The sequence below is a fragment of the Lucilia cuprina genome, chromosome 4 (genome assembly GCF_022045245.1).
Source record: "Lucilia cuprina isolate Lc7/37 chromosome 4, ASM2204524v1, whole genome shotgun sequence".
Lineage (NCBI taxonomy): Eukaryota > Metazoa > Arthropoda > Insecta > Diptera > Calliphoridae > Lucilia > Lucilia cuprina.
Window position 1 is genome coordinate 6,636,624 of NC_060952.1, and position 25,230 is coordinate 6,661,853.

The window sequence follows — 25,230 nt, forward strand, 5'->3', positions numbered from 1 at the left end:
TTTAAAGACATAGTGCCTACTTTTAGGATATACTTTCTAATAGCGAATTTGGTTAAAGCTTTTTTAAAACGTTGATATTCTTATAATAAATTTAATGTTGCCTACTTTTAGATGGTACCAAAATATATTTTTTATAACCTTTTTTTAGGCTGCATTACCTTTAGGTCTAGTAATTTTATTGAAATTCTTTAAAATATCTGTTTTTTATGAAAATATTTTACAATTAATTTTTAATTATGAAAAAAAGAAATTTTTCATAAATTAACTGTAATATTTATAAAACTTTTTGTATAAATACTTTTTTCCATAAAATGTATATTAAATTTTGCATGAAATTTATTTTAAATAATTAAATATAACCTCGAGATATTAAAAGTTAATTAAAAGCTCATAAATTTTGAAAAAAACTCTGCAGCAAATGATAAATGTTTTGCAAAATTGTTTAAATAGTAAGAAAAAGAAGATTTATATATAAGTCAAGCAATAGTAAAGTTAAATGAAAAGTTGAATAATATGGAAATTCAAAAATTGTAAAATACCTCAAATAAATATTACTTTCTTTAGGTTTTCTAAAAATAGCATTTCAAACGTTATAATAATAAAAAAAATGTGTAAAAAACAACAACATTTACAATAATTTTTTTAAGCATAATATATGTACATACATATAAATAAATCCCATATTAATTAAGTGATAAGTGAAACAATTAAATAATTAATTAACATATACACAGATAAACAAAAACATACAATTATGAATACATACATATGTGTGTAATTTTGTTATGAATAATATTAAAAACATTAAGAAAATGCCATAAATATTAATAATCAAATAACAATAATAAAACAGAATAAATTATAATAAAATCCATATATTAAAAGGGAGTAAAAAACGAAAGTGTGAGAGTTAAAGACACACTTTTGTATGCAAAAGTATTCCGAACTAAAAGACCAATACATATGCAAAAACAAATAAAGACTGTAAAAGGCGAAAATCATTATGTAAATTAAACATATGGTTAGTTTAGAACCAAGAAGCAAACAGTAGTGACTACTTAGTTGTTGATTAGGAGAAAGGAGTTCTTTATGAGGCTCTTAAAACGAAAATTAAAGTTTTTGATTTTCTTTGCTTCTTAAAAAAATTCACATACATTCTAACCTATCCACTATGTTTATTGTGATTCTACTGTATCTTTTATAGTTTTCTTATCTATACAATTTATGCATAAATTCTAATTCATAAAGAATAATAAAGTAAATAAGTAAGTAAAGCATTTAATACAAATAATCCTCAAGTAATCAAGGTATATTTGTGTAATATAAATAATTGTTCTACAGTGAAGGCCACAATTAAAGTGAATGTACAGTATCAAAAACTCTTAAAGCCATAAATGATTTAATAATTATAATTTTAATGAAAACTAGTTTATTTTATTTGGATTAATAAAATTTTGAAGGAATTTTTGTTTAAACTCTCGAATGTAGAAAAATTGTTTTCTAGAATTTTAAATTTAAACATATCGATTAACCATTAACAATGTTTTGTTCTTTACAAAATTATTATTTATTTGTTTTATATACATTTTTTTGCCCTACACTGTTCACACAACAAATACAATATTTCTAGTTAAATTGAAAAGGAAATATCTTCGTTATTAAATATTAAATTATCACTATCACAATAAAGAGAGAAAAAAACGCAACATATTCAATATTACTATTTTCAATAAATTACTAATTTTTGTAAAACCCCAAATAAAGAATTCATAAATAAAGCTTTTAAAAATATGCTCAATTTTATAACAAAAATTGACAAATAAATTTAATGCATATTTAATTAATATATAAAACAAACAAATAATATAGATTAAAATCTTAAATAATTGTTATTGACAAAATGGCAACAGTTAACAACAAATGGATGACAGAGGGAAAGAAAGAGAGGGAGAGAGAAAAAAAAGAAAACCAAGGGTAAACAGATGCCAAAGTTTATAATCCACAAGGAAATGATTTAATTTGGCTAAAAACAATCAGACACAAAACATACATAAATGAAATAAAATATGATGAGAAAATTATACATATTGGAATATGAATACACACACGCACATATAAAAAAGCCGCAAAAATACATATACACATTTAAACGTATTACTGTATATGTATAAAGAAATGTTGTTTTAAGTGAAAACAATAGACAGACAAATTACTATTGAACACACAAATGTATGCTACGAAAAAGCAAAAGTGAGAGAAAGATAGAGAGAGAGCAAACAAGTATATGGTATGAGTTAGTACAGTTAGTTACTTAGTTTTATGTGTGTATTGGGAGTACTTGTTGTAGCAACATTGTATATGTTCATGTCAATATGGTTTGATAAGCATCGCATGCATCATATATCTATAATGTATGTATGCCTGTATGTGTGTCGGCTGTGTGTATTTGTGAAGTATTAGTTTATATTCAAAAATTATTTTGGTAAAATTGAGTTGCATGCAATTGAATTGTACTGTTTTGTTGCATTGAGTGTCATAACAAAAACAAAACAGCAACGACAACAACTATAGTCAGAACAAAACCATACAATACCACAATTATATTTCAAATATTGTATGGCACACTGCTATACAATCTGACATTTGTATGCAAATTTATGAGTGCATGTGTATGTCACACAGCCAACATAGTATTTATAGATGTGATAATGTGTATGTTAGTGTGCATGAGAATTTAAGGTAACTAACAACAAGTAGCAGGACTAACATACACATTAGTCATTTTAGAACAGTAGCAATTAAAATTAGTTTCGGGAAAAAACATTTTTTAACTTAACTTAAAATTTATTTATTAATTTCTTTCAGTTTAATTGAAATATATATACAATTTTGGTTAAACTCTCGAAAACTAGTTTTAATTAAACTCAAGTTTAAGTCTTAAAATGAAATTTATTGGATGTTAACAATATTGAGAGGAAACGAAAAATAAACCTGAAGAAAATTTAAGAAAATATTTTTGTTTTAATTGTCACTGTAATCAGTAACTACTTTTTCTCTAATATTGTAGTAGATTTAAACATTTATTTTTTTCGTCAGACAACTCCCCACATAATGTTGTTGAAATTCTATCTGTTTATTTGAAAGGAAAATCATATTTCCTTTTTTTTGTACTCTAACAAAACTGTTTATATTTATGTATCATCATCAACATCATCATGTATATTTTCAAAATATTTGATAAATTTGCTGCAAAATTGTATTCCATCATAAAAGCCAGTAGACTAACGTAAAGACGGACAGACAATAGAGTAGAGACAGACAGACATATAAATTGAAAAATAATATTATGCAGCTGATGCTGCTCCAGTGCATTCAATGCTTGACAAAATATTTTATTTTGCTATTGAATTTAAGCATAAATATTACAAATGGGAGCAAACAAATTTTTTTATTATATCAAAAAATTTCAACAACTGACTTTAAAATAGGGAAAAAAAAGTATAAATACATTAAGTCCTTATGGAGAAATTAAATCATTACAGCAAAATCAATGATTTGTTAAAATTTAGAAACTTATAATTAAATAAAAGGAAAAGTGATAAATTTTAGGCAAATATTTTTAAGAAAATTTCATAATCATAAAAAATTTATGGTCTTATTATTTATACACCATATATCACCATTTCAAACATATAGCAAATCCATCAATATACATTTTTGGTCTCACTATACGTATGAGTTACATGCAATTAATTAAATAGATATCATTTATACGGCAGAGTGTGAGTACTTTTTTTGCCTTACATTAGCATTTATTGATTTAAAATTGCAATCATTTCTCCTCCTCATCTCTATCACCAAAAAACTCAATGAAATTTACAAAAATATCATAGACAAAACATCCAGCTGAGAGGGAATAAACTCTAAAGTTATAAAAATAACTGCGAAAACATTTGTGGTTTGACAAAAACTCCGACAACTATGGTTTGAAGGCACCAACCTCACAAAAATGCTTTTTTTTTCAGTCCAAAACTAGCAACAACAGGCAAAACCATAAGCCTTCAAAATTATAACTAAACATTTTTTTTCTGAATTTAACTGAAACAAACCATCTGTCTTCATCATTTTATAGTTTTTCATTTATTTTAAGCAGTATTGTATTTAATATGCAAATACAAATACAATAGCATGTTTTTGTGGCTTTGACCGAGCTACTCAGCATTTTGACAAGCCTCTAAAGTCACAAACATAAGGTTAAGCTAAACTTGTGGACACACAAACATGTTTTTGTTGAGTGAGAATGTAACTTAAAAATTTTTCATTTTGGGGGGGGGGGGGGCTTAGTTGTCTAATATACTAGGCTTTCAATAGGCTAAAAATGTCACACACATGATTGGGTTTTTGTTTGCAACAAAAGTTGCATTATACTTATAGCTAATTCCAACCATCATTAAGCTCTGCTCACTTCAAATCTCTCTGTCCTTGTCTGTAAACTACCTAAACATTCATGTACATAGCTGTTTGATTTGTTGAAGTTGGAGGGTTTTAAACTTCTTAACATCAACATAGAAGTGGTGGTGTGTTTGGCTAAATGTGGTTGTTTTTTGCAGCTTGACTAGATAATACCAATGTCAACAACACAAGTGTAGAATGCAACAAGCAACATTAGCAACATTATCTACCAACACTAGTCTGTTGCCGAAAAAAAAAAATACACAACATCAGTTTGGTATCATATGAAACGGAAGTAGTAAAAAGTAGTTGCCATGTCTATTGCTGTATTAATAGTTGCATTTACTGTTGTTTTGTTACATCAGCACAGTAAACTGATCCCCTAAACATAGAAATTTTAACCTAACCATTGCCAAATTTTACAACAAAATCAAAAAAAGTTGAAAAAAGCATTGATTTTTTTCTCTTATTTTCAGCATGTGTTACAAAGGCAAACAAATAAGCAAACATTTACCCTGCTTCATTTGCCTATACATACAAAATTTACAACAGCAATCATAGAGACATGTAACCAGAGATACATTGTCTAGGGTAGGATGGACAATTAGAGGGTTATATACCGCAATGTAAAGGAATAAGGTTAGAAGTAAACGATTAAAAAATGAATTAATTTATTACAAATAATTATTTTTAATAAAATAACATAAACATTTAATAAAATCGATTTAACAAAACTACTTCATATTTTTCAATTAATAACAAAAATATAAAAAATTTAGTTTAAACTTTCGAAAGCCAGGTTTAGTTAAACTCAAGTTTAAGCCTAAAAGTAAATTTTAAAAATAAATTCTGTTTTGGGGAAGGATTGAAATTTCAACTGTGGTTCTGTTTGTTTTACTTTACTCCTGTCTAGCAAAGTATTTAAGAAAAATATTTGCTATTTTTGTAAAGATGTTAATGAAACATGACCATTAAATGTTGTATGATTTACAGGAAGATATAACAAAACCAATAAACACAACCCACCAAAAATTGCCAAAAAAAAACTGCCTGCAACATTTACACCCAAAAAGTAACAACAATAACAAATAGGAAATCATTTTAACTTTAACAATGTCCCACCATTAACACAAATATAAGCAACATCATACTACTACGGTCATACTCATCATATTCTGGGTCTAAATGGTCAATTTTTTTTTTTTTTTTTTGGTGGCTGCTTGGCCTGTAACAGTTTTCAGGAGTTAAGTTGTTGAAAACTGCAATCTGTTTGCGGGTTAGTGACGCTGATGATGAACAAAAACTTTACAAGTATGATGATGGTTGGTTGTTGGTATTGTTCATTTGGTTTTATGCATATTTGTTTCATTGGTTTATTTTTCGACAACAATGTAAGTGAAGACTGGTAACCGAAAAATAAACAAAAACATAACAAATTTGCCAGCAACAACAAAAAAGTGAGTTCCATAAAATTGTGGCTTAAAATTGCATTTATCCACCCATATTTGCCAAACTACCAACTCACATTAAAAGGAAAGTATGCTGTTGGTATAAATATGCAAGTGTTCCAGTAGATTGGTAAAGGCCTATACCAAACAACAACAGTTGAGAAGTATATACAGAAAACAGCAATACAAGTAAAAAGGATGTATAAAGGATGTATAGTAGAGGATTTAAAATACTAAATGTCAGTATAAATGTTGTTGTTAAAGGAAAATACTTTTCAGAGATTTTTACTTTTATTGCTTTTATTTTTTGAGTGTGAAACCCATAAATTTAGTTTGATGTTGTTGTTATATAGTTTATACATTCAAACTAAGACTTGACCCTTAGTTACTGCCACTATGTATGTATTTGGTTTTAAGTTTAAACCGGAAACCAACACATACAGTTAATGTGCTTCATTTTCTTTTGGGACAAATGTTTTCTATAAACGAAAACCACTTTGTTAGTGTTTCTTAGTTCTAAGTATGTGTTTTTTGTTAACTTTTCATCTGTTTTAATCTCTCTCTGTTTGTGGGCTTATTCTACTTAATATTTGTGGTTATATTTTGTGTACTTTACAAAAAAAAAAATATTGTTTATTTTCATTTAAGTTTTGTAAGTTTATATATGTATGTAAGTGTTTGTTGGGTAGACTTAAAAGCAAACTTTTTAGTTTGTTTGTGTTTCTTTATTTTTGCCTTGGTTTACAGTACATTTTGGTTTGGCTTTTAATGTGGTTTTTCTAAGAATGAATTAAGATATCGGTAGGCTTGCAAAGAAAGGCATAATGCAAAAGTAATGAAAAATTGAATATTTTTGCATACAAACCCAGCCAAAAACTTTCATTGCCAATCACACAATAGCATTCTAAGCCATTTTTTTAACTTGGCGATGTCATTGGAGGTAAGTACTTACCACAATCGCTTACAAGTAATTAAAAAAATCAGTCGATATAAATCGTTTTAAAGAAACATATACTGTTTATACATCTTTGCGCAGAAGCTTAAACTAGAAAACCACTAGTTTAACTCGAGTTTAAGAATGAAAGTTATTTTGAATGGCAAATAATAACAATATAAAACTGATAGAAAAAAATGGCTTGAACTCTCAAAAACCAGGTTTAGTTAATCTTTAGTTTAAGGCCGAAATTTAAGTTTAATGGCAAATAACAACAAAAAACTGTTTTGAAACAAATTTGGCTTGAACTCTCGGATAACAGATTTAATTAAAATTAAGTTTAAGTTTAAATTAAACTAAATGTTTATACCAATACTATTTATTTGCTCTCTGCTTTTCCCCTTAACCTTAAAAAAACAATAAATGATTGTCTCAAATTTTCAAAAATATTTGAATTTTTCTAAACAATTTGCCAAACAAAAATTTGCATGTCTATGCAAAGAACATTTTTGTCATAAATTTGTATTTTTTGTTGTTATTCTCGCCCTTTCCATATTATTTAAAAAAACCCGAAAATTTTTAAATAAAATAAAAATGACATAATAGTAAAACTTGCAACATAAATGTCTGCTGTTGAAAACATTTCCGTATTTATTTTATGATGATTTTTTTTCCTGGAATTTTTATCATATAAAAATGATGATAAATATTTTATTTGTTTTGGCATGATGTTTCAGAATAAAAACTCTCATCATCATCATCATTTCCATTTTTATGCATATAAATACATAAGTGAGTATGAGGTAAATTTGGAAAAGTGTGAGAGTCCAAAGTAATAATGTGGGTGCCAAAAAATATGGTCAGTGTTAAATATTTAATACAGTTTTTGCCATTTTATGTTGTAAATTTCAAAATTAAAAATGCATAAATGTTAGTGAGTGTGTGAGTAGATTTTACATGCACCTGATTACCATGACAAACAAGTAACAAACACAATGAATGTATGAGAAGTAACGTATGACCAGAGCAGTAAGAGCAAATGTATGAACTCTGTCCTGTGTAATAAAATTCATATTTACAAGTTTATAAATATGAAATTTTTCAACAACAAAAAGCATACAGTGATAGCAGTGCAACAGAACATTTGTATAAATTTATAAATTTATAAATTTTATTTCTCAGTTAGTTTTAAAAACAAAATTTTATATGTTTTTGTGGTATTAGTAGCTACTAAGAACTTGGGCAACAGGAAACAAAATTCATCAACAGAGTATCAAAATGTCAAGTTAATGGTTGCCTGTAAATGATGATTGTGGTTGTGTGTGTATGGGCGTTGATGATGACGATTGTTGTGGAAATTATTTGTTAATTCATTAGTTTTTGTTTAAAAAAATTAAATATATTTTTGTTATACATAAATTATAAAAAACTAAAAAAAATATACTGTTTACTAATCAACAGTTATTTCTTTAAATTTATAATGTCATGCTAAATGTCAAAAATTTTAACTGCAGTTCAACTCTCTCTACACCCGCACTCTCTATTTCAATTTCCTGCCTTTTTCCTAAACATGTTCATTCATGTGCTGTCATTGTGTTGGATATTTAATAATAAATATGCCACGTATAGGAAAAAGTGTGTGTGTGTGTTTTTTTTTTTTTGCCTTTTCTAGAGTTATGCATGTGTAAAACATACAATATTCATGTTTGGGGTCAAAATTCAAAATAGAAAAATTTGCTTTACATTTCCCTTTAATTTACTCTCTTGTTTTTCTTTTTTAGTTTTTATTTATTCAATTCTCTAGTTTAGTTTTTTTTTCTCATAGTATTAGTTTTCAAAACAAAAGTTAACAACACATTTTTTTTTGGTCAAATTGTCATCAGTTAGTTTTATTCATCAGTGCAAAATCCCACAAATTTTGATATAAAAACAATGATGAAGTTTTTTTTAATAAAAAACTAACATGAGAGTTCATGTTGAATTATAAATTAAAGACCTCGGGAAATAAAGCCACATAGTAATAGTTAGTAAATATTTTAACGTTTTTTTTAACAATATTACAAAAATTAAGTCATAAATGTGTGTAGTTGGTGGAATTTAAACAAATTGAACTAATAAGTTAAACAAAATGCAATTAAAAAGTTAAATTTTTTAATAATATAAACATGTGGTTATAATATAGAAATAAACACATAAGGGATATACACATAATTATTTTAAAAACATTTATAAAAAACGTATTGTTTATTATAAATTTTAAAGAAATTTTACTTAAACTCATGGAAACCAAGTGTAGTTAAACTTGAGTTAAAAGCTTAAATTGAAGATTATTTAATTACTCAAGAAGTTAGTATGACAGAACAGAATATTAAAGTGAATATAGTGAATATTAACTCAATTCCATAGTTAAAATTTTCAATCTTTTTTGAAGACAAAATGTTATTATTTTATTCTATCAATATAAGATAAAGTTTAGAGAAAAGTGGTTTAAATTCTTAAAAACCTGATTTATTTAATATCGAATTTAAGTCCTAAAGTAATAATTAGTTGATTAGGATATGATTAGTTGTTAATAAGAGAGAATATGAAGATAATGTAATCAATAGGAAATTAACAATTTCAAACATTAAAAATTTTTAAGCAAATTCTTCTTGAATAAACAATTTATCAATATTTGCTTATTTCTTTGTGTTGATTATACATTAAAAAAATTAACTTAAACTCTCGAAAACTAAGTGCAGTTAAATTCAAGTTTAAGGATTAAATTGAAAATTATTTTATCCATTCAAATCAAAGTAAAGAAACAATAACAAAACCACGAAAGTCATTAAAATAATGAAAAAAGTACACAATGGAACCTAAACAAAACTTAAAATATCAATAGTTAAATAGCTAAGCTTTTGGGAGCTTATCTAAGGAAACAAATATCCAAAAGTAATTGTTTTCTTTACAGAAATTTACCTTACATCTTTATTAAACAATTACTTAACATTATTCATACTCTAAATACTCTTAGCCTAATAACTGCTTACATATTTACCAAATATATACATAAGGTTGCTCCATTTTTATTTCATTTCTATTCAAATTAATATAAAACAACCAAAATTCATATGGGAAATCAAATGCAAACAGTCGTAGTATTAATGAATTTTCTAAGAAACAAAAATATGTTGAAATGTGTGTGGGTAAGTACTTTTTTTTCATTTCCGGCAATTGAATGAAATGGCCAAATGTGAAATTAACAAGAGGGTGAAATTAGTAATTTTGGTTTTGTTCTATTATTATTTGAGTAAATTTCCGGTATTTTGTATAAAACCAGGTAATAATAACAATATGATGATGGTCAAATAGTAAAAATAAATCCCGAGAGTGTTAAATAATAAACAATTGCATAAAATAGTAATATAATTTTTTTTGAAGAGAAAAGGAAAAAAGAAAAATAATAGGCTCTTAAAAGTATGCTTGAAAAAATTTCATAATTTAATGAGTTGCTTTTATAATAAAGCCTATAAATAAGGGTGAAAATAGGAAACAAAGTAAAGCAGCTGAAAAGGGTGTTTGTTAAAAGTAATCAAAATATTAAAGCAATAAAATTTATCGTTATAGTGAAAATTTTATTATTTAAAGCTTTAAGTAAACCACTTTAAAATTTTTTTTGACAAAATGGTTGAAAAATTCGTAAATTTTTTCTAGGGGAAAAAAATAAAAAAAATTTTATACAGCTTCTACTATTATTTATATTCTAATTTCTATTTTTAAATAATAGAAATAGAAGAAAATTTTTAGCATTTTTTTATTTTTCTTTAAAACCTTTTAAGTTTATGCTTAACTTTATCCTTGTTGCCACATCCGTTATAACTGCCTTTAAACATACGACTGTCCCCCAAAACCCTTTCCCCTTCTTTTCACCAACAAAAAACACGTTTAAACTGTCTCATGTATTTGGCACAGTGACGTTTATTAAGAAAGAAATATAAAAAACGGCTTAAAATGAAACCAACGACGAAACACACAAAATGGCAAATAAAATAAAAGGCTAGGAAAATATGACCTGTTTTTTATTTCCACTGCCACAACTGGCCGTGTTTTGGTTGTAAAACAAAAATATTTTGTTAAGAAATGAGGTAAAAAAAGCACACAAAGTTTTGAGGTAAAGTAATAAAAACGAAGTATGTGTATGTATGTGTACGAAATATTACCGGCAAATGTTGAGGTTAGTTTAGAAGAGTAAAAAATGGTGTATTTTGTAAGACCCTAAAGTTGTAGGTTTATAAAAAAAAACTTGTAGAGGAAATAAAAATCAATGTTATTAAAAAGTTTTTCAGCCAGTTTTTTTAATTTTACACCTTTTTTAGGTAATTGGTTGCGAACATGAAATAGGAGGGGTTTTTTCTGGTGAACAAATCTATAGGAAAAATTTACTAATCAATTTTTGTCTTAATAAAACGACTACAAAACCTGTTGTAAAAATCCACTAAAAATACTTTTCATGAATCATGGATAAAATTATAAGATTTGTAAAATATTTTTGAGAAATTTTACCTTATTGAAGACTTGGATCTCAAACATAAATAAGAACGGATAGACGGACATAGCATAATCAATTTCGTTATATATATATAAGGAACCGGGACTTAAACTTCGTAAATTATTTTGTAGAAATATACCATTCTCACAAAGGTGAGAATTAGAAGAATGTATGTATAGTATAGAAATAATTTCTTCCCCAAACCTTTAATTGTGAGTCTAACTCATATGTCGTTTTACTGTTGACTTTATTGTTTAAAATCAAAAAAAAATATTTTTTCTTAGACTCTGCCTGTTTCTCTCTGTGCCCTCTATAACATTACAAATGTGATGAAACATATACAACAACTATAACTGCAACAAAGTAATATGATGAAACTAACTACAGCCACTTAGGGGAAAAAACGAGTATAAACAAATAGAGCAAAAAAGAAAAGGACTCGTCAATTTTGCAAGTAGATGGCATCAACATAAAGTAAAGGAAGGAACTGCTAAGTTAAACATTCATACTTTCATTTGATGATGATATTTGCTCTGACATAGAAATAACGAACGAACAACAATGTTGAGTAACAAAACACAGTTGATTGTTTTATTTGGAAGCTGTCAAAAGGAAAAAAAAACGAAGAAATTACAAAACAGAAGAGTACTTAAAGATGGATGGACGGATGTAGGAATATTTATGTAAGCAATTGTAACTGTTTCTATACATCTGGATTTTTTTGCACATACATTTTAAAAGAAAATTATTCGCACATATAGAATTGTAGAAAATAGTTTTTCTTTACCATAAGTTGCTATTATGCTTAAGATTTTATGTAGTTCATCATATTAAGCAGAACATTTTCTTATAAAATTTTTATTTGCCAGTAAGTCTTGGCCTTAGATGAAAATGTATATATTTTGTTTTAGGGTAATTGTGGTTTTTTATGTAACCAACAAACACATGTTTTCTACTATTTTCATAAAAAAATAACATTTATAACAGGAAAAAAAATATAAAAGAAAATAAATAAAATATTTCAAAAACTGCTGCTGTCTTAAAACCAACAACATTGTCAGCCCAAAAAAAGACATTACAAAAAATATAACTACAATAACAGTGTTAAGAGAAAAAAGTCTCAGGATTTATGTGGCAACGGAAATGCTATTATTAGAGAATGTGTACAATGTCTACTTTTAGGCATACACACCTTTAAAACAAACCTCTCCCCTCTTGACACTTATGTCTGTAACTTGACAAAAATAAATATAAATTTCTTTTTTATGAGCGCTCTCTACTTCAGGCCTAGAACGTAAATGAGTAATGTCTGTGAAAATTAATTTTTAAAGTCATGTAATCAATTAACATGGCTTCTTCTTCTTGTTCGTATTCCTTTTGTATTTGATGGCTGTTGTTAAGTTTTCACTTTTTCCTGTTTTTAACTTGTTTTGTTATTTTAAAGTGAAATTAATGATTTCGTTTATGTCTTCGACATTATTAAAAAACAGTTGAAAAGCCAAAAGTTTAGATAAATAGAAATTATGACTAATGACAATTGTTTTGGAAAAGAAATTTGTGGAAAAATTAATATAAATTTAAAGATTTTGGCAGGTGAGATTAAATTGTTGTTTAAAGGAAAAATATATTAAAGAAGTTTAGAACTAGAAGTTTAGATTTTTTTTGAAATTTTTTCTTTAAAATTTATTAATATTTTTTTTTTCTAAAAATTGTAAAAAAAAAATTTAATAAAATTTAAACATTTTATAACATTTTAGAAGTTTTATTTTCCCTTACCCAATGCTAACTAAGTAACAACAATGTTGATGTTTTTCAGCTTTTTAAGTAAATGAAATTTACAATTTGCCAGGATTTATGACGTTTAGTTTTTCATTCTTTAGTTTTTGTTTTCTTAGTTAGTTTACTTTTTCAGCACTTGTTTGATTTGTGAAATGTATAAAAAATATATGAGTAGAAACAGAAATCAAAAAGCATAGAAACAATGTTTTGAGTTTTATGTGATTTCATACAAAAACAAAAAACACAGGATAAAATTAAATTATTTTGGACGCGACAAAATGTAACCAAAAACCAACACAATAGCAACAAGAAAAAAAATAAATGAAAACACCAACAGCCACATTGTTTTGAAATTTATACACATACACTAGTAAAAGTTAAACAAATCTCAACGATCCTTAAACACATACACACACATATTTATATATTTGCTTAAAAGAAAACAAAACTTAATAAAATTTAACAAAAATTTTTGTTGCAAATGTAAACTAAGTATGTATATATGTATGTGTGTATTTGTTAAAGGAGATGAAGAGAAATTTGTATAGAAATATTTCATTTCTTAACTAGTTTTTCTTGCAGTGGTTTGCAGTTGTTGTTTTTATTGTTTGTTAAATAAGAAAAAAAAAACTACAAAATAGTTGAATATAAAGTATATGCAGCAGAAAATAAAGAAAATTAAATTGCCCTCTTTATAAACAAGGAGCACTAGAACTTATACAAACATATAGAGAAACCCATACATTTGTGAATGGAAGCAAATACGCATTTACTCTCGAAAAATATAAAGCTCTTAACTAACCATATTTAAAGCTAATATTGTTATATGTAATATATGTATGTAGAGATCAGGAATGGAAAATTTAGTAGTTTTGCAAAATGTTACATCCATGACATATTTAGTACTCTTTTTTGTGGCTTTAATAGTAAACAGATTAGTTGACAGACTAGCCAGCCTTACTTAGCAATAGACAATAAAATAACTAATAAAAAGACAATTTAGTCATTGATCAGTTAATGGGTTAGACCATAACCACCCTGCAAAAATTGAGGTTACTCCACACACTCTTGTAAAGAGTACACTTCACAAATACAAAGACTAAAATAATAAAAAAATATATGATGCATTACATCAGACTAATTCAAAAACTTGTCCTTTGCTAAAATTAAGAAAGTGCAATATATCAATAGACTATTAAATAGAAATGTAGATAGTCCTTAGACTAGTCCATAGACCAGTCTATAGACAAGCCCATAGACTATTCCGTAGACTAGTCCGTAGGAAACTCATTTACTATTCTTTTGACTTGTCCATAGACTAATCAGTTGACTAGTCCAAACTCTAGTTATAGACTGTTCTTAGACTTAGCAATAGTCTAATATAAAGACTAGAATTTAAATTAATAGACTAACCATATACTAGTCTATAGACTAGTTAGTAGAACAGTAATTTTAAATCTAATAAAAAGTCACCTACTGCTATATCAAAAATTACGATTTTCCATACCAAATAGATATATTTGCAGTTGTTGTTGCTGCTCTACTACGATTGTGTTTAACCAAAAGTCAACTATTTTTGTAAGTGAAATAAACACTTGACTATGCTCGTATATATGCATGTCTATCCATATAATAAAGTAAACATGTGTACGTTGCAATTGTATATAAGTTTTGTTGTTGCTGTTGTTTTTATTTCCTTAAAGCTTTCTTAGAGTTTCAATTCTTTAGCAAGTTCATGTGAGTTTTTTTTTTTGCATGTTTGTGTGAGAAACTTAAAATAGTTTTTAATACTGTATATATGTATGTACAAGGACTTTATTTTGCTGTTGTTGTTTTTTTAAGTTTTTAACAATATTTGTTTTGTTTGCAACAAGTCAACAGTAGTTAGAAAACTAAAAGAAGAGTAAGAAACATATTTGTTGCTTTAACTATTGTTTCTTTTTCTCTATTTGTTGCTGTTATTATTCCTGTTCTTTCATTGTTGACAATTGTTTTTATTTAAGTTTTTTCTCTTCTTTTTTTCCTTGAATGTTTTTGTTGTAGTTTTTGTTTTGCTATGACTTATTTACTTTTTAGTACTTAAATGGAGTTTATAATCTCTTTTTTCTATTTGTTTGGTTTCATTTATTTCTTCTTTTTTTAATATTATTTATATAATAAAGTTTTTCTTTTCTCTTATATAGAAATAAGTTATATGAAACAATGTTGGTGTTGTTTGGCCACAATTTTATTAATTTAATAAAAATGTTTTAGTTTATTTTTGTTTTGTTTTTATAACAAATAATCTTAAATTTTGTAATAGTTTATTAAATATTTATTTTATTTAGATTTAGTTAAGGTAATTTATTAAATTAAGACCTTGATGTATGTACCTATGTGTGTGTGTTTGTGTATGTTTAAAAAAAATGTCTTTATTTATGGTTGTTAATATTTCTTTGGGTATTGCGTGTTTTTAGGCTTTTAATTTGTTAGCAGACTACAGCAAGTGTAAGTTATATAGTCTTCTGCTAGTTATTTATTGTTTGGTAAGAAATCAAAATTCATATTGCAGTTTGTAAAAAAATTGTTTTTTGTAAAATTTACTAAGAATTTTCTAAGAAAAAACGAATTTTTAAATGAGAAGCAGTATAAACTAGAATAAAAATTGTATTTTAAAAAGTAACTAGAAAGCCAAAGTAAAAACAAGTAAAAAAATCTTTATTATTTTAAGAAGATAGAAGTTTTCTATTCGCAAATATGTGTAATTTCCCTGCTGTATTAACAGACTTTTTTAATATTTTTATAAATCATCCTTAAATAATTTGATTTATTTTAATGCAATAATAAAACATTTTTTTTTTGCTAATTTTTCTATTATTGTATTATTCTATTATTGTAACACATTTTTTTGCAAACAATTAAATTTGTCTCGATTTAATTTAGGAACTTTGAAAATAATCTTTTAGAAAATACAATTTTTTGCTTGTTTGTTTTTGTTATTACTAAAATAGGATATTTTGTCAAATGTGTAACATGTGTGGAAATTACAAAATTTATAATGACATTTTAAAAATGGCAACAGTTAGGCTGGTAAAAGAGATATATACAAATAGAATTTTAAAAAAAATAGACACACACACAAATAGAGAGAAACACAAAAACAAATTTTAAAAAGCAATGCATCATTTACAGAAAATAATAATCTTGATATGTTTGTTTGTATGAAAATGTTGTCTTCAAACAGCACACAATGACTAGAAATGTTACTTATACGCCTGGGGTGCCATCATCTCTACCCAAAACACAAGAGCAAAAGAGAAAAAAAAAACATGTATGTATTTGTGTTTATTATACCCTAAAGCATTTTATATCATGATGCTTTTGCGTTATTTATGTGAATGTGATGCATGTGCGTAAAGTAGGATATGGTTCTTGCTACAAAAACATAGCACTTATTACTTACGAGTCGTTGTCTATTGAAACGAGTATTTGTGATTTTTCTTCTGTTTTTCTCATTATGTTGTTCTTGCTGTTGCTATATAGATGTTATGCTTGTATTTTTGCTATTGTCAAATTTGTGTAAATTGAAATAGAATATATCACTAGAGGACAAATTATCTTGTAATTTACGCCACATCCTGCAAAATATATACACATCCTTTACATCCTCATCTACCGCCAACCAGTTTGCTATTTTGCAAAAAATATAAAGAGAAATAACCCCCGCCAATGCTATCATTATCTCATCTCATATATTTGGCTTTTAGGCCTTGTTTTTCAAACATAGACAAACAACAAGGCAAAAATAAAACTCATATAATGTTTTATCTATTTTAGCATTTACTTTTTTAACGCTTCCTTCTCGTTATTTTACATTTTAAACACATAATTGAAAAACATCAAGTGCATGGTTGTAAGCTTTTGTTCTGCGAAACAAATTGGAAAAAAGCAGCAACAAACACTTAAATAGCATTGGGGCTTTCTTCTGTCTACTTGGCACCCAAAAAGAAAAAAAATCCGCCAAAATACAAATATTTTCTGTGTTTAACTCACGCACACGTTAGTTAAACACGCACTTATATTTACCCACTGTATGTCTAATCTAAAATTATTATGTGTTTCAAAAACAGTTTATGTATGTTTAAGTATCTGTTGCTTGCTCGTTGTGTCTAGGTTTGTGTGTAAGAAAAAGTTCATTTTCTGCTTTTCTGTGATTGACGGCATCCTCACAAGAAAGAGACTGAAAATATAATAGAATCCACTTATAAACCCCATTTATTTTCTCCATATTTTGTTATTATGGCAGCTTAAAAATAAATACTTTGTTTATTGTTTAAAAAAAAGGGAGTTCGCTTAATTTTTTTTTGTGTGTATGATAAATTTTTGTAGATTAATATCTAGGAATTTATTTACTTGGGTAAAATAATTATATTTTACAGGTTGTAAGAGCAGCATAACACGACAACACATACATACAGAGCGGGAAACTAAAGAAAATTAATTAACAAAATTGTGTTTTAAAAACGTTCATTTATTTAGTTTGTTTTTTTTTCGTGGGTTTTACTTTTAACAAAGCTTATAAACAAATACCCGATACTTAAGTGTTATAACAAACGGAAATTTATAAAAGAAAAAGCATTTCCTTTGACGCACTAATAATCATATCAAACTCATAAAGGATGTAATTAGTGATAATGAGCGTCAGCTAAAACAGAAAATTGTATAAAACTAAAATTTGTTATGACTAAAATTAACGCAAAAAAAATAAACGAGCAGTGTTATTGCTGCAAATTTAATGTTATTTTAGTAATAAAATTGAATTGAATAAAATACACATTTTATGTATTTACATATTATGTAAATTTACATTACGCTTTTGTAGACAATCTAACTATTTGTAGAAAGTTTCCTGTAAAATTATATAGAAAATTTTAGATTTTGTGTAAATTAACACTATTTGAACTTCAAAAGTTTATAATTTTCTGTGTAAAATTACATATGTGCTGTGAAATTATACAGTTTTAAAAATACTGCAAAATTACATATTTTGTGTAAATTAAAATTTTTGTGTAAAATTACATATTTTTATATAAAATTTGTCTGTACAATGTTTTGCTCAAATTACACATTTTATGTAAATTCTTACATTTCATAATTTTTGGAACTATTAAATGATATGTTTTTAAATCGTTTTTGGAAAAGTACACATTCTTTGTAAAATAACATTATTTGTGTAAAACTAGATGTGTGCTGTGATATTATACTATTTCAAAATTTCTGTAAAATAACACAATTTTTGTGTAAAATTACATATTTATATGTAAATTTTGTCTATTAAATGATAAACTTTAGCTTAAGTAACACATTTTATGTAAAATTATAAATTTTATATTAAATTTTTCGAACTATTGAATTATATTCTTTAGTTTTGAGTTAAAGTCCCACATGGTAATAAAGTTTTTCCAAATCGTAATAATATTTTTAATTTCAAAATTATTTTGCATTAAAGAATATGAAATTATTTATACACATTTAACACAATTATTCGATTTTTTTTAAAATATTATATTTTGTGTAAAATTACACATTTTGTACAGACCGAGTACATATGGATAACATTTTGATTAAATTAATATATTTTGTGTTTGAACAAATTTTCTCACTAACAAATTTTTTAAAAATTTCTTTATTATTTTGAAATTTAATCATTTAGACCACAACAATTTTGCAATTTATCTCCAACACAGAAAAGCCCCCAAAAAACCCAAACCTTTTTTAAACCCAATACCCCACTTTTTCTAGAAAACAAAAATCTCAAATACAAATTGAATTCAATTAATTAATAGCTTAAACTCATTATAAAAGGTATTTTTGTATAACAATATTTTATTGTTGTTACGTATATGGCTTTTTTTGGGGGGAAAGAGTTTATTATACAACAAAATAAAAGAAAATCCTTTCATCTAACAGCAGCGGCAACATCCTTTTGTGCAAAATCAAAAATATGTGTATACATATCTATACTTTTTGATAATAGCTAAATGATGCTGCTACTAACGAATGAAAGGAGTATAAAATCCACACGCATTCTATTGTTGTATTTTTGTTGGCCAGATAGATACCTTTGTTACACCTAGAAAAGGACAGTAAAGTTAACTCTAGATATTACCTCTCGCCATTCAACTTATTCATTTACCAAATCCACCAGTCATTTGTTCATTTATTTTATATTTTGCTATTTAATTTACAATGTCGAGAGAGGTAAGGAAATAAAGAGGTAAAAGGACTTTCTTTACTTTTATACGAAAAGCCATTATTCTTAAGATTCGTGTTTTTTTTTATTCTTCATTTCATTAGTCTATTGTATGTGGTAAAGATACTTCATCATCATCAGTGTTACTTTTTGAAAGGTGGTTGGTCTTTAGTAGGGTCGGAGGGTGTAGCAGGGTTATTTAACAAAATTTGTCTTGATTTTTTGTTATTTTTTTGGCTTTCAGTCTATTAAAAATAATAGAAAATAGCAAAAATTTCATTGCTTAAAAAGGTCCTTCTTAAGAAGGTTAGAGTTTCTTTTATTGTATAAAGGTATAAATTGTCTAAGAAGTACTTAAGAAATTGATAAATGCTAGGTAATATCTTTAATAATATTTTTTTTTTTTTTTTTGGTTTACTCATGATTTTATTAAATTGAATAATAGGGGTTGAAGAACTTTATTTGTTATTAAAAGAAATTAACTCAAGTAGGGACAAATAAGTACTTTAATAGTTCATTAAATATTTGTTAACTCTTTATAAAGATTTTATTCAATTAAAAATGGTCATTGAGTGTTTTTTTTTGTAGCGACAAAAGAAAATTTTAAATTTAGTTAAACAAATTATGTTGTAAAAAGTTCTAATGAAAATTGTTGAGCATATATAGTAGAGCCCTAATAGGCAGCATTGCATATTTTGTAAAAAATACATATTCTAGAGAATATATTTAAAATTTTAGCATACAATTTTTGATTGACAAAATAAATTCTAACACAAATTATGGCTAAATTTATTAAGAATAAAAAACGTTAACAAATGTTTGATCATAATGTAAATTTTTGCAAAACGTTATATACATTAACCTGAAGTGCATATTTTAGCATAAAAGGCATATTTTATCATAGAATGCATTTTCCATCATAAAATAATAAATTAATAGAATAAAATTAATATTTTAGCATAAAATGCAAATTTTTAGCATAAAATGAATATTTTAGCATAAAAAGGAAATTTTAACAGAAAATCCATATTTTTGAATAAAATGCATATTTTTGCACAAAATGCATATTTTTGCACAAAATTCATACTTTTGCACAAAATTCATATTTTTGCACAAAATTCATATTTTGTGCATATTTTTACATAAAGTACACTTTTTTGTAAAAATACAAATTTTATCATTAAATGAAATTTTTAGAAAAATGTCTATTTTAGCATAAAATGCATTTTTTTGCATAAAATGTTCACATAAAATGCAAATTTTTAAAGAAATCATAAACTGAAATTTCTGGCATCAAATCCAAACTTAAAAAACATAATTTTTACAAAATCTATAAATTTTATTAATATAACTATATATTTTGTAAAAAGTATTAAATAATCCATTTAATACTGTACATCAACTTTTAAACTTTTTTTTATATGTATATTTTCAAAACTTCTCTTATTAAATAGACTATGACAAAATATGACATACACTTATAATCAACAGACTTTTTTCAGATCCGCTTTTTTTTTTGGTTTGACATAAAATAAGAAAACCCTTAGACATCTTAAAAGTAAAGAAAAAGTATAAAATAATAAAATAAAAATACTACCGAAAATGAATTTTCGTTTATGAACAAGTTGAACTGAAATATTTTTATACAAATAGAAAATATTAAAAATATACTATATATATAAAGATTTCTTTACTCCAACTGTGTTGCACACACACAATAAAAAGAAAAATCTCTAGTGATGAGATCATGGCAAAAAAAATTATATCTAATATTACTTATACCACAAAAAAAATAAAGGAAAATATGTTAAATGTCTGCTAAAGGTAAAATGCTTGAAAATGCAAGCAGTCTACAACTTGTAAAATCATATTTTAAAGCTTCCTCCTTTAAAACCCTTTACAATATAATAATAATAAAGCAAGCAAACAAAATTCCATATATAAAAATACGTATTAAAAACTGATAAATATGAGCAAAAAAAATACCTTGAAATAAACGAAAATGTAAGTAAAATCCAGCTTTTCGTACTGGTAAAAGTTTAATGTTGAATATTTTATGAAATACATAAAAATAAGAAGACCAAAAATAACCCTTTCTCTATGATCAACCCGAAAACTTTTGGATACAGCCAGCATCTTTCTGTTAAAGAAATTGCATCAAAAGCTAAAGAAGTCTTAACAGCAACCTGATAAATGTACTATAGAAAGCATGAAAAGAACGAAGAGTTAATAATTTTTTTTCTTACCCCAGCAGCAAAAACCTATGGAACACATTTCAACACACGCAAGGTAGACAGACAGACAGACAGACCAACAGACAAAATAAAAATAAGTAAAATGTAAAAGAATAAAAATCTTTTCGACTGTATTTACAGACTTGATAAAACGAGCAAACACACATTTGGTAAAATGTATGTGTGTATTTAAGCATAGAGTTGAAGTTGCATTTGCAATAGTATGAAAACGAGAAAATGTGTAGTATATTTTCAGGCTCCAGACTCTACAAGTCTGATGAACAAAAAAAAAACACAAATAAATAATCATGTGTGTGTGTGTAACTGTGTGTTTGTTTAAGAGAAGTATGAGTTTATTTAAAATTCAATTATGGCATAAAAGGCGAAAAATATATGATGAACAAACAAGTACATAAGAGACAGCTTAAAACTGGTCAAATGGCAAAAATAGCTTATAATGACATACACACACATATCCATATAAACTTACACATTCTTAGCAATGCTACTGCAGTGGCAATAACATTTCGTGCTAGGAAAGACTTTTACAAACAAAAGTGTTTTCGTAAAATTCAAAAGGAGTTGGTAATAAAACCGTTAAGGTGTATTAAAATTGCCATGAATTGCTGTTTGAAAAATAAATGCAATTGATTAGGGTTTTCTTAAAGTGTAATACGAAATAATTGCTTTTCTTAATAAGGATTGTTATGAAAAGGAGAAAACGAAATTAAAAAAAAAAAAAAAAACGGGAAAAAATTAAAAACTTTTTAAAGGATATATAAAGCTTTTGTAAACAAAAACTTTATATCATGTATTTTGTTTAAATAAAAAGAAATTTAAAATTATGAAAAATTTGTTTAATTTCTTATTTCACAAAAAAATTAATTAAAATGCAACTTTAAGAATAAATTGCGTATTTAGGTATAAAATTTTAATTTTTTAGCATAAGATGAAACTTTTGGCATAAAACGCATATTTTAGCATATAATGTAAATTTTAGCAAATATTGCAACTTTTGGCATATAATTCAAATTTTTGCAAAAATGCTAATTTTATTATAAATTGCTAAACTTTTTTAAATTTTAAATTTTTTAAATTTAAATTTTAGAATAAAATGCAAATTTTAGCATAAAATGCAATTTTGGCATAAAATGCAATTTTAGCATTAAATGCAAGTTTTTAGTATAAAATGCAAGCTTTGCATAGAAGTCAATTTATAGTATGATATGCAAATTTTTGCATAAAATACAACTTAGATTAAAATGTTTGCATAAAAAGGAATTTTTAATATAAAATGAAAATATTTGAATTAAATTAAATTTTGCATTTAATGTAAATTGTTTTGTTTTTGCCTTCTAAAAATTTTAACAAATACATATATTTATTATAAAAAAATATGTATTTTTAAAATTTCTAATTACTTTTTCAACTAAATTCTTGTTCCTTTATTTTTTTATTTTTTTCAACAAAAAATAAGGTAATTAATTTCTTGCTTACCAAATGATTTAATTTAAATAAAAGTTGTTCATCAATTCTTACCTAAAACGAAAGAGAAAGGAAAAAGTTCAATATAAATAAATGTTTAAGAATTTGTAAAAAAATTTAAAAAATATATATATACATTTATATGCTTTAGAAAACAAATTAAGAATATTTTTAACAAATATTTTAATAAAACTACAATTTACACACACACAGAGAGACATTTATAAATAAATTTATAATTTTCTTTTGAAGTAGTATGCAAACACAGCTAAATATTTAATACACTTATACTATACATATACACTAAAATAGATAATTTTATAAATAAAAATTAAATAAATATATTTAAATTATAATAAAATTTAATTATGTATTTATGAATAAAAACTAAAAATCATTTTTCGTCACATAATAGAATTAAATTTATTGGGTAATTAAAAAATAAAATTTTATAAATCATATGAGAGTAAATTGTTTAATTTATTTTATGAAATCAGAAAATTTTAATATTTAACGAAAAGTTAAAAATGTTTAAATAAACACTTTAAATAGTGATGTACACTCTTAATTGGGGGAATGGGTATACCTAGTTCTCTTTCCCGTCAAAAGATCACTAATAAGATTTCTGGTTCATTACAACTCGTTAAATACTACAAAGTTTCTTTTGTTTTTATTCAAAGCTTATTTAAGGTCCTTCGAACTGCAAAGAAAATACAAATCTCTTTATGCCTATCACTGCTGTTTAAATCACATTTATTTGTGTGACTATTAAATAGTCTGACTATGTCTATTTCAAATCAGGTCAATTAATTTAACTTAAAAATTATTATTTGTTGCCTTTCTAAATAGATAATAATACTTATCATTTTTCATTTCGATTTAATAACATTATTATAATAATTAAATTCAATTAATATTATGTATATAAATCACAAATTTTAATATCTGTTGTTTTTAGAAATCAATAAAATCTATTTTTTTTTTTTTTGTATAAATAGCAAAATAAATCTAAGAATTATTATCATTAGAAGGTAAGTTAGTAATGTCGTAGAAAAGTACACATAATGATGCTTAAAATGTCTGAATGAAGAAATATGAGCTTTTGTGCTAAAGAATATAAAAATTGGAAAAAAAAGTTATTAATATTTTATAATGAGATTTTTTGTAATTGTAATTGAAAATTAATAGAATTGTTTATGGCAAAAAGGATTTGATTTCAAAATGCAATTAGAATTATTAAGGCTTTAGTTAGTAGATAATAAACAAATGTTTAGTTTATTAATATTAGGGAGGTAAAGTGGAGATAATCTAAATCTTTAAAGAAGACACCAGGAACAGGGTAAAGATTATACAAAGTAATTAATTAATAATTACACTATCAATTACAATTACTTGTATTTGAAATTGTAATTGACGTTTTTACAATTACCAAATACTGACCTTTTGACCCCTTTTTAGTAAAAATCAATTTAAAAAATATTTTAAAATTATGAAAACAGCATAACATTCCTAAAGAATTTTTTAAGCATACTAGCTTTCAAAAAGCACCCTTGTTCTGCTGACAATTTTTATCCATTAAAAAAAAGGTCAAGTCTAAAAAACTACAAAAACATTTCAATAATAAAATCTTAATGATTATTTCAGCAATGCTTTGTAGTCATAAGAACATTTGACAAGACCAAGTTTTCAAGATAAACAAAATCTATTTAGATTTTTTTAAAAATTCCAAACATGTTTCAACAAACTATAAAAAGTCATAAATAAATTTGATCTCTCTCCCCTCAGTTATACTAGTAAGTACTCACAACTAATAGAAAAAATGCTCTAGATAAATTTGTATGCTTATAAAAAAAAGTTTTTTTCTAGCTTGTTGTGTAAAACAACAATTTATTGATTAATTTTATAAATAAAAATATTATATTTTTTGAGAATTTCTTTTCTTGTTTAGAAGCTGTTAAGTTTGGTACGTGTTTTTTCCATTTATGAATTAATGTTATTTTGTGGCCATTAATAAGAATCTTTCAACATCAAAAAGCAAAAAAATATATATATACATACGTATATAACAACACACACATAAGTTTATTTAGATATTACACATATTTCAAAAAAGCAAACATACTTTTAGGCTGTTA

At 25.2% G+C, this 25,230-nt stretch overlaps 1 protein-coding gene across 10 annotated transcripts in view; it reads right to left on the reverse strand.

Moving 5' to 3' along the window:
• Positions 1 to 25,230, reverse strand: part of LOC111675656 (polypyrimidine tract-binding protein 1) — a 242,772-nt gene that overhangs the window by 91,516 nt on the left and 126,026 nt on the right. For 3 of the 10 annotated variants that reach the window (XM_046948407.1, XM_046948406.1, XM_046948405.1), the window contains exon 3: positions 23,108 to 23,149. The exons of the other annotated variants lie outside the window; for them this stretch is intronic. In XM_046948407.1, coding sequence (XP_046804363.1) covers positions 23,108 to 23,149 — 42 coding nt within the window. The remainder of the gene's footprint in view (positions 1 to 23,107; positions 23,150 to 25,230) is intronic. 10 annotated transcript variants of the gene reach the window in all.